The 10650-nt window shown below is 42.7% G+C and overlaps 1 protein-coding gene across 2 annotated transcripts in view; it reads left to right on the top strand.

The window, feature by feature from the left end:
• ccdc85al (coiled-coil domain containing 85A, like) overlaps window positions 1–4838 on the top strand; it is a 20122-nt gene extending 15284 nt beyond the window's left edge. Inside the window, exons 3-4 of one of the 2 annotated variants that reach the window (XM_078282601.1) lie at window positions 1723–1780; window positions 3643–4838. In XM_078282601.1, the coding sequence (XP_078138727.1) occupies window positions 1723–1780; window positions 3643–3661 (77 nt within the window). In that variant the 3' untranslated portion in view covers window positions 3662–4838. The remainder of the gene's footprint in view (window positions 1–1722; window positions 1781–3642) is intronic. The other variant, XM_071913934.2, reaches the window with a different exon arrangement.
• The last annotated feature ends 5812 nt before the right edge of the window (window positions 4839–10650 follow it).

Here is a 10650-nt window from a genome sequence, read left to right as displayed (position 1 = left end):
AGGGCAAAGGAGGTAAAGAGGGATAACATTTTTTTTTTTTTTTTACATTGGGTCGCTCAAGGCAAAGGCATTTTCCCAAACCAAGTTCTGATCACAACTGCACTGTGCCGGCCGGCTCAGCCATTCACTATGGAACCAACATGAACAAGAGTTACTGTATTCAGTAGTGAAGCACAGGGCCAGCGCAGTATGGGAGCAAATCAGTCCCAGAATGTAAAAACAGCCTTAGATTGCTGTTGATTTCTAACACAGTGAGCATCTTTTTTTTTTTTTTTTCAGTTTTTGATGGTTAGATGGTATAAAGCTTGTAGGACTGTAGACTTCCTTATGATTGTGCCATCCACTGCATGGCAATATTTCTATCTTTGGGGAACAAATATCCAGTGTTGGAACTTCAGCACCCAGCAACAACGAAGGCACAGAGATTTTGGCTAATTTGGCCGGCTGGCTATTGTCTGACAGACTATGGGACATCTGATTAACTATGCATACTGTCGACCAATTAGAACATTCATTAAAACCTGGGTGTAGGTGACATGATTTACATCAGGAAGTAGATTGGATTTGACAACCAGAGGGAGAGTTTTTCAAAGGGCGTTAGTCAAATTTACACAATGCTGACTGGTAACTTTACATAAACAAGTCCTTTGTTAAATTATCCCATGAAATTGAGAAATGCAACTCTCAATGCACTGGACCTTTACGTTAGTTTTGTTTGAGAGCAGCATCTTTCAAAAGAGACCGAAATAAAAGTAGTGATGGGGTCTCACAACAAGGGTGAAAAGATAGACTCAGATTCAAGAACCTGCCTTGTTCTTAATGTTGAGTGCTATAGTGTGATGTCTTACACTTGTCAGGATGAGTGTGAGAGAACATGACTGAACTCCCACAATGCACTACGCTGTTCAGTCTGTCACTCCTTAAGCAAAATAACCCCTCGTTTCTTTGTTTTACTCTTTCCTTTTATTCCTGTCTGTCTGTTTCTCTCTCTTCTGCCTTTGTTCCCCTTCTTTATGTCTCAGTTTTGATACACTCTAGATTTGAGGTCTAGATAAATCAGTCTGTGTGTGTGTGTGTGTGTGTGTGCGCGTGTGTGTGTGTGTGTGAGCCCGCACCTTAGCAGATTCACATTTAGCTAGACTGTGAAGGTTGCTGCAGCTCTGCTAGCTGTCACCTGCACCATTGCAGCAGAGATTGAAACAAATGAGTGGGAAATGTGGGACAATTGCAAAATGCTGCTCAATATGACACAACACAACCCTAATCGGTCGCCATGGACCTGATGCTGCTACTTAATGCTCCATCTGTCTTTCAAAGTATTCTGGAAATACCCATCTAACTGCCCCTGGATTATAATGCCACGCCGAATCATGCTTGCTCAGATGCTGTAGCCAGGACTATATGATGAGAAATGTTACATTTACATTTTAATTTTGGTCAGTCTGTCCATCTTTCGGTCGATAACTGGTAGATGTTCTCCCTTCCTCTGCCTTATAGCTGTTTCCTCTATATGACAGACGAAGTTTCTCAGTATCACAAAAACAAGTAGTACTATCCAACGCTATGTTTTATTTATGAGTCATTTTTTATTTGTTTTGGCAGTCTAAACAGACAAACTTCAGCTCTGAACCATTAAATTAATGAGGCACTCTTCACCCTTCAAAACAAAAACTTTGAAACTCATCTCTTCCTCTTCCTCTCTCTCCCTCTCCTGTGTCTCAGCTTTGATATCTGCTGGCTGCTGCACCAACAACTGTAGAAATGTCAAGCTATGGGACAGGTAAGAATACCTCTCCACCTTCTTTCCTTTTCATAAGCCTCTTCTGTGCTAATTATACTCTTTGAAAGAATAAGAATAGCCTATGGAAGGTCGTTATCTGTTCTTTCAACAATGGCTCCTAATCCTCTAATTAGATCCTATTATTCTACCTTACCATACTGTCTGCTACTTTTAGCTAGGGCCACACCTAGTCTCAAAAAACTTTTTACATTTACGACTGTGGACCAACCGAATTCCACTGACGGAAATGTCATGCATTGCACAGTGTAAATGGCGCAGTTATAGGGCACCCATGATTTATATTGAATAATGACTCAGTCAGGAGTAACTGATGTATAATGCCTTACATTTTCACTGTGTTCTCTAGTTGATCATTAGGTGATCAACAGAAGCTCCTGAAGCCTGAAAGGGTGAAGGCATCACAGATGAACTCCAGTGACTTTATAATGTGCATTTGCAAATTTTCCCCAGTTCAATCCGGTGTCATTGGAGGGTCAGCGCCTATATGAGTCAGTGCAGTGCATTGTCTCCAGATGAGAAATGTGTTTGCATGCTTGGTCTGGCCCAGGTGTAATCACAGTGGGTTTACAGGAGGACTACAGAGTTAGAGGTGACCCTATCCTGTCCCCGTCTGCTATCCTCCATCTTCAATCAGGCCCCAGTGGGAGGGGGAGATGGCTCTGTTAATATTTAATGACTGCAAGACAAGACCTACCTTCCCCTAGAGGATAGTCGAGTCGCCCCCCCCCCCAGCCGCTCCTCTCACAGAAGAGCGCACACACACATAAACACACAGGCGTGAATACTGGATTCACACATGTTCTCATGGTTGTTCTCACATACAGATATCGTGACTTTTCCTACCTGTGGATGAAAGCGTTTTCATCTTCTTCCCTCCCCATTATTGTTTTCACCCCATCTCTCCATGTCTGCATGTGCTTTTTTTTCCCCTCACTCCCATTATCTCATACAAAAATATCAATGACTCAGGTACAGAAAAAAAGAAAGACGTACTTTTATGTCAGTAGATGATTTGTGAGCTCCAAAAAAGCAACACGGATCTGCTAACAGTGCAGAGTGAAGCGAGGCCCCGTGGCCGTCCCTGGGCTCTCCCCTGCGCTGCAGACAGACGCAGGCTGGAACAAGAGGATCTGTCACTGATAAGCAACACAATAGCCTGCAGTGATGAACATCTTACTCCCCGAAGCTCTCTGTTGCTTTCGTTTGCTTCTCTCTCCAGATCTGTGCAGCTAGCTGTCGCACTTTGTTTTTGTATGTATTGATTTATCTTGTCTAGCTATAGCTGCTTTTCTTTTTAATCTATCTATCTATCTATCTATCTATCTATCTATCTATCTATCTATCTATCTATCTATCGCATCTCTCTATCTATCTATCGCATCTCTCTATCTATCTATCGCATCTCTCTATCTATCTATTGCATCTCTCATTTAACTATATTCCTAGCCAAAATATTAAAATCATATGTATTGGGGAATACTGGAGGCTCAGTTGGGACTTTTGTTGTATTTCGTCCCCCCCCCCCGCGACTTTCCTGTCTGTCTCTACTGTCAGTAGAGGCAAAAATGCCCAAAAATCATATATATAATAATAATAATACTTGATATAGCACTTTTCAAAACAAATGCTACAAAGTGCTTCACACAAATGAATCAAAACAAAAGGTGATAAAAGCAATGTGAGGATAAACCACAAAACCATAGTCACACCAAGTTTATCAGATAAAATGTCAGATAAAACAAGTTTACATTAAATAAAATAAAATAAACACAAATACAAGAGAGTAGAGTATCATCAGTATCATAACATTTATTCTCCTTATTCTTCTTCTTCCTGTACAGCTTTGATGCCTCTTCTTGACCCCAACTTGGCCAGCCAGGCTCCTCGACGGGAGGGGAGGAGGGGGGGTTATAAAGGCACGGCCCTCCTGCGTCTCTGGCCCTGATAGACACGAGGGCCCCCGGGCACCCCCACCCCCCCCCACCACCACCACCACCTCCACCTCCACGGCTCCGGATGGTCCGTCCATGTCCTCATCCATCTCCACAGCCCTGAAACAGCCTGCCTCCATGTTTTCATTTCTACATATCAAGAGTTTGGGGGGGGGGGATGCTATTAGTACGGTTGGTAAAACTCCGGAAGACTGCCACAGCTAAACGGATGAGAGTGGGTATCTCTCCCTGCCAACTGTGACATGGCCTACCTCCTGGAGAGCGAAGAGGGGAGGAGGGAAGCTGGGGGGGGAGATGAAGAGGACTCTGCACTGTTTGTGCCGCTACCCTCTGTTTACAAATGTAGTTCATTGGTGGAGAAGCACATTTCTCGGATTTTCTAGACCCTGCTGTTCTCACCCTTAATTATTTTCCCACACCCTTTCCTCGCTCGCTCTCTCTCTCTCTCTCTCTTTCCTTTTTCCGCTCACCCTCCCTCCTTCCTCTGAGGTCCCTTCTATCTCTCTCTATCGCTCTCTGTCTTTCTCACCTTCTCTTCCTCTCCCCCTCCTTCCCCTCTTCTTCTTCTTCTTCTTCTTCTTCAGATATTCATCATTTTCAAAGTGTGTAATGAGACTGGTGTAATCTAATGTTCTGTCTCTCGGTCTCCAAACGCAAATCCAGCTGATCACATTATTGCCATCATCTCCTCTTTCTCCCTTGTGATTCAGAAATGCGTCTCAACAGAGCTTAAAAACAGAAAACAAAACAAAACGACAAAAAAAAAAAAAATGTTTGTTTGTCAAAGATGTTCTAGCAAAGAAGAAAAACCTCTTCCTGTGTCTTAAACCAAGATGGCCAACATTAGCTGCTGACAGATGTTCTAGTTCTACAAGATGCAATGTTCAGGTGTCATTTTCTTTTTTGTATTATCTTCTTTGCTCCCTAAAAGCGCCTATATATTGAAGCTGGGGAGAAGATTATACGTTTCTCCATGTTGTTTTTTACAAGGAAGTAAAGTCCAAGTAAATAGTAGATTATTGGATTAGTTTTCTATATATATAAATATAATATGATTATTATTTTTGACTTACTGGTATTAGAACAATTATATGAAGATGCATATGATATATATCAAATAATAAACAGAATTCTTTATGTAAAAGTGCATAATTTGTTAAGGTTTTATTTCATTGTGGTACCTACATTCATGACTACTGGGAGGTGACTCTGAGCTGACATTTCATCATGCAGTCAAAATGTTATATAGGCCCACATCTGTCCTATTGCCAATTTGCAGCAGATTCTGGGGTCAGGAAAATACTTAAACTACTGAAGTCGCTTAAAGCAGCAGTGTGTCTTTGAGGAGAGTCAGGCAGTTTAATATGCTAGTCATAATAAGGATCATAATATAAATGCTTTCACAGCTGTTATGTTGAAATCATTTCATATGGTGTGGTACAAAAAATAACCCCATTTTGCTTAATCTGTAATGAAAAGTAATAGAAATGTTGACAACCTGAGCTAACCAAACCACAGCAAACCCACAAGTTCACCTCCACATAGCTTAAAAGCATTGTGTTGGGAGAAACACGACACCCACACACACACAAGTGTTACCACCTCTCATCCTGTCCGATAGGAAAACATAAAAGTAAGTCGGACAGGAATTCCTGTTACATCACTCGGATGGTGCGAGCCAAGTCACCTTCCCCCACATCCTGACCAACAGCCTCAATCCGATTGGGCTATGACATCTGCTGCTCATGATTTTGGACACTGCATGTGTGTGTGTGTGTGTGTGTGTGCGTCCTCGTGTGTACGCGTGTATAATTGCATGTTGGATCAGCCACTAGGTTGTAGCAGTATGAGTTTGGTGCAGGCGAGAGCAAATTGAGGCTGATCTAGAGTGATCTGATTGCTCGGAGTGATTAGGGTTTACTTATTTGGCCAAGCAAATCCCTTTAATGAGAGTCAGTGCCAGGCTGGTATTTAAAGAGAATGCCTTGACACTGCTGTTGTGTATTGTCATCCTATGGGACGCCCTGCTGAGGCTTCATGGGGATCCTGTGGCTGACGGAACTGAGCAAGCACCTTATCAGTAAAGCAGTAAGCGTTGCTGTAATGCAGGACGAAATAAAAACCGTGGAGGCTGCTCTATTTATGGATGTGCCTGATTAGTCGGAAGTTGCACACATGCAGAGAGAGAGGAAACCCATTAGTCATGGTGGTGTTGTTTAAGTTGTATGCCGTTAGAAAGAAAGAAAACAGGAAGAAACCGTTGTAGCCTTTATATAATTTCTCTACAAAGTCAGCGAAGTGCCCACAGTCCAACAATATTAAATGGAAAATAATTGTGCCACTACTGTGTTGTCAGGATGTTTTATGCTGTAGGTTTTGACAGTTTCTGGCTTTTCCACGGGGCGATTCCTCAGTCCTCTGTAGTGTGTGTGTGTGTCTGTGTGTGTACATGCACACGCTTCCTCCTTGCGTGGACATGAGTGTGTTTGTTTATGTACAAAAGGCTGTGTATGCGAATGAGTGTGAGCATGTGTGTGTGTGCGTGCTGTTCAATATGCAGAGTCATGTGGGTGGTGTGTGCATTTCACCCAGGCAGACAGCGGCAGGTTGATTAAGACACGCCCCTGCCTGCTGATCCCAGGAAGGAGAGAGACAAAGAGTGTGTGTATGTGCGCGCGCGTGTGTGTGTGTGTGAGAGAGAGAGTGTGTGTGTGCATGTTTCTATGCGCGTGTGCATGTTTGTGCTTACTGATGTTCATGTAAGTGCGTTTGTGAAAAGTCTGTTGGTGTGCTGAAATTCATGTGTGTTTGTGTGTGTGTGTGTGTGTGTGTGTGTGCGGGTGAGTGCGTGCAGCGCCACTGATCCGCTCTGCTGCATTGCAGCACGTCCTGCCCACACCGAGGTCGCCGTCGTCCTCCACCAGGGCACTTTTCCAAGGTCACAGCAGGTCAATCCTCCCCATCTGCATACCCAGCCGCTGTTCGGGTAAATCTATAAACACCACACCAAGTCTGTGGGCTGTTAGAGCAACCAGACACCAGCAAGAACCATAGACACAGATAACCATACCCTGCTAGCCACAGTAATCTATCAACACACAGATCAGACATGCTGTATGTAATCTACCCAGATGACCGGCCGATCAACCAGGAAAATCTCTCAACAGAAGATCAACTACTGCAGCACACACATCTTCCATACACGCGCTGTAAATGCAGGTATACTCAGATCCAGCGACACTGTAGGGGACCCGGGAGCTGTTAGGCTGGTGGATTTTACTGGCCATCAGAGGAAGATGAGGACTTTTATGCCCGGCTGTGTGGGAGCCATCAGCAGGCGTGCGGGGCCGAGGTCGTACTGGCTCACCAAAAAAATCCTAGTTATAATTTCTCATAAAACTGGGACATTATTGCTTCACATATTATTGACTGAGTTAACATGTGTAGAGAAAGAGGCCGTATTTACCCAGTATTTAGTGCGCTAAACTAAACAAATACACAACACACACACGTAACTGCATGCATATACACACACAAACACATACCTTGGTAGATTGATTTCGATTGAGGACAAATCCAAGTTCAGAGGCAAAATCAAGCAAATGAAATTGTTGCCTTGTAAGTACTGAAAACATCTTTCATCTGCTGCCAGAGAGAGGAGTATTTATTTAAGCACAGAAGCCTCGAGAGCTCCTATACATAAAAGCTTTGGGGACGAAAAGCCACCCGACTTCGTCTTCTGTCTTGGAGGATAAACACAGCACTTGTGTTGGTATGAGAAACAGGTCACCTGCACTTAGCTGACAGGAGAACATAGGTGAGGTAGAGAATCATATCTGTTTGTATTGCTGATGCTCGAGTATTAACCCACCTTCAAAGTGAAACCATTCCAGAGTGATGCATTGTCATGAAGACGATCAGTGCTGTACTGTCACTCTTCAAGAAACTATTCAGCAAAAGCGGAAGAGTGGAAAAGAATGGATTTGAATGCCAGTCAAGCTTTCCTATTAAATGAAAGAACAGACTTCATCCAACCCAAACAAGTAAGCCTGGGACTGGGTTCATACAACTGGGTTCATCATCCTCATCTATTTAATACCTTTACCACACATCATCCACCTCATGTCACACCTGGGATTAATCCCTGCACAAACAAATATCCCTGAAAGATCCATCACTGCCAATGAAATCTTGTTGCTATCACAAACATAGGCATTTGGCAATTCTGTGTTTTTGCTGTCAGTGAACAAGATGGAGTGTGACAGCACAAGGGCCCAGTGTGCATGTGCTCAAAACAGTAAGCTTCCCGAACATCAGCTCGGAGAATTTGGGCATTAATCTAACAGGCGACTCAAGTAGCACCTTGGGAAATGCATGTTTGTGACAGCTGACTGACTTGCCCAGTGCGCATGTGGCTTGCCCAATGTGGCTTCAGGGACCTCTTTGACAAGGAGTGGCTTGCTGTACAGATACTCAACATCAGCTCATCTGAGGGGATGTTCAGTGTTTTATTACATTCATGCAGCAGCTTGTGCTTTCTTGACAACACAATCAAGACACCGGTGCTAACAATGATTTATCATTTAGATATAACTGAAACAAATAAATAGATCCCCCTATGAGTCAATGCAGCAAAGTCCCAAATTTTCTACCTCTAAAAGCACTTACTTTACTTACTTTGTTCATCCCCGTGGGGAAACTTGGGCGCAATATGATACATTTAAGGCGTCACAGTCAATAAATACAATAAAAACAATAGAAAACACACCAATACAATACAATAAGACAAGCCAAGACACCAGACACACCAGACACTGATACAAAAAAAACCACACATTACAATAAAAACGCACCAACACACCAGACAGAGCACACGTACCACCAGTATCCACCAGTATCCACCAGAATCCAGTAGACAGTTCAACATTCAATACAACAAACAATGTCAAACATTCAATAGTAGTCATCCGAGTCTCTGGTAAAGGCATCAGCAACAGTTTGATGTTCAGACTGGGCTAAAGTGCACAAGATCGCTCTAATTTAGTAGCGATATAAGCTGGGAATGAATATTTGTATCTGTTTTTCCTATAGGCTGGGACTTTAAACCACTGGCCAGAAGCAAGTAAGTAAGGCAGGGGATGACTGGGATCAGAGAGTATTTCTTATCTAGAGCTTTAGTCTGACAAATTTTGTCCACACCTAACAAATGGCAATGCTTTCCCAATAAGCTCCCCGGTGTGAATGTAAACCTCTTCAGACAGGCCAGTGCAGGAACAGTGGAAGGAAAAAAAAAAAGATGCAACACCTATCACTTGAGATATTCACCAAACATTCTCCCTTTCCACTGGTCTCTTTCACTCTTCCAGGTGACTGCAGGTTCTCCGGAGAGAGAAAGAAATGAGAAGTGATTACTCCAATGGTACAGAGGCTTCCTCCTCGAGCCTCACTGATTTGAATAAATGTTCAAGTTCGTAAGATTTTGACAGGCATTTTGTTTCTTTCTGTGACTTAAACAAGGACTAATTTGTCTGAGTACACACACATTTGTAATGATAGATGTCTTTGAAATGCTGCCTCTGTATATAAAGTTCTTAGAGGAAACACTGTGTTTAATCTGTGTTCTGGTGACTAATGACATAATTCCTTTGCGATCACACACAAACACTTCACCGTAAACACAGTCTCTTTCACAGCAGAGCATGTTCCCCTTCTCACCCCATGTAGGTCAACCACATCAGGAGATAAGACACTTTGATGCTACATGCTTCTTAAGCTCGTTTGCTAACGACCCGTCTCTACTACAATAGGAGTTAATTACATTCTCTAATGACTTCACACACTAAGGCTAATGGCCGATGGAGATAACAGATCTCTCATTACTAGACTTCCCATATCTCCACTGGAGAGGAGGACTTATTAAACAAACTGCTCACGCTTCAGCGTGGGAACACTTTCTGCGTTTATATGGGTGCTGCTAGCAAGGGAGCCCCATGTTTTTATATCCATCCATATAGTGCTGGTGCCATTAAACCTCGCATTTAGCTTATGAGGCAATAGCCCTTGTAAGTTCTGCACTTCAACTGGGGGTTGCATGTTAAACATCCAAGCAATTACAAGGGAAAGACAGCAAAGTTAGTTAGTAATCCATATTTAAAGTAATAACCTGTGACATTTTCATACTAGTTTCATACTATTTCTACTCATACAGTTTCTACTCTCTATGGCCGATTGATAGAACACAATGGTGATTTAGCCAGTTAAAAGATACGGCTGGTGTTTTTAAATACATTTCTTATTGTCAACAAATCCTATGAAAATAACAAAATCAACAATGCGTTTGCCCTACTCCCGTTACTTTCCAACTTCCCACGTTCCCTTTTTAGCCTTCAAACCGGAAGTCATTGGCTCCAATTGTAAGCTAAAAACCTTTAAATACAGCTCACACATCTTTAAAATCACTAACTGTTACCATGAAAAGTCAGGCTGTTGTAGTTATTACCAAATTCTTCATTACGTCGGGGACTATTTTCGGTGCTACTGAACTACTTTCCTGAGATCGCGAACGTGTCTACAGCCGGCTTATTAAGTTGTTTGAGGAAAAAGTCGGCTGGTCCGGTGCATCGCCATGGCTCTTTGACGTGTTTTTAATCGTTTTTTAAATGCATAGAGTTCTATGGCTGCTGGGACATGGCTTCATTGGGCATCGGCTACATGGATGAGACTTGTTAGCAAAACAAATTCATTGCTGATTTTGTTATTTTCATAGGATTTGTTGATGGTAAGAAATGAATTAAAAAACACCAGCCTCATCCTTTAATGAAAGCTTTTACATTTGCCCTCTAAACACCTTTGAGCAGGTAGCACTTTACCAGGAAAAATCCTCAGGCGTTCCATATG

This window comes from Centroberyx gerrardi, chromosome 3 (genome assembly GCF_048128805.1).
Source record: "Centroberyx gerrardi isolate f3 chromosome 3, fCenGer3.hap1.cur.20231027, whole genome shotgun sequence".
In the NCBI taxonomy this organism is placed as follows: Eukaryota; Metazoa; Chordata; class Actinopteri; order Beryciformes; family Berycidae; genus Centroberyx; species Centroberyx gerrardi.
The sequence above is the reverse complement of the archived record's forward strand: the minus strand, read 5'-3'. Positions and strand labels throughout refer to the sequence as shown.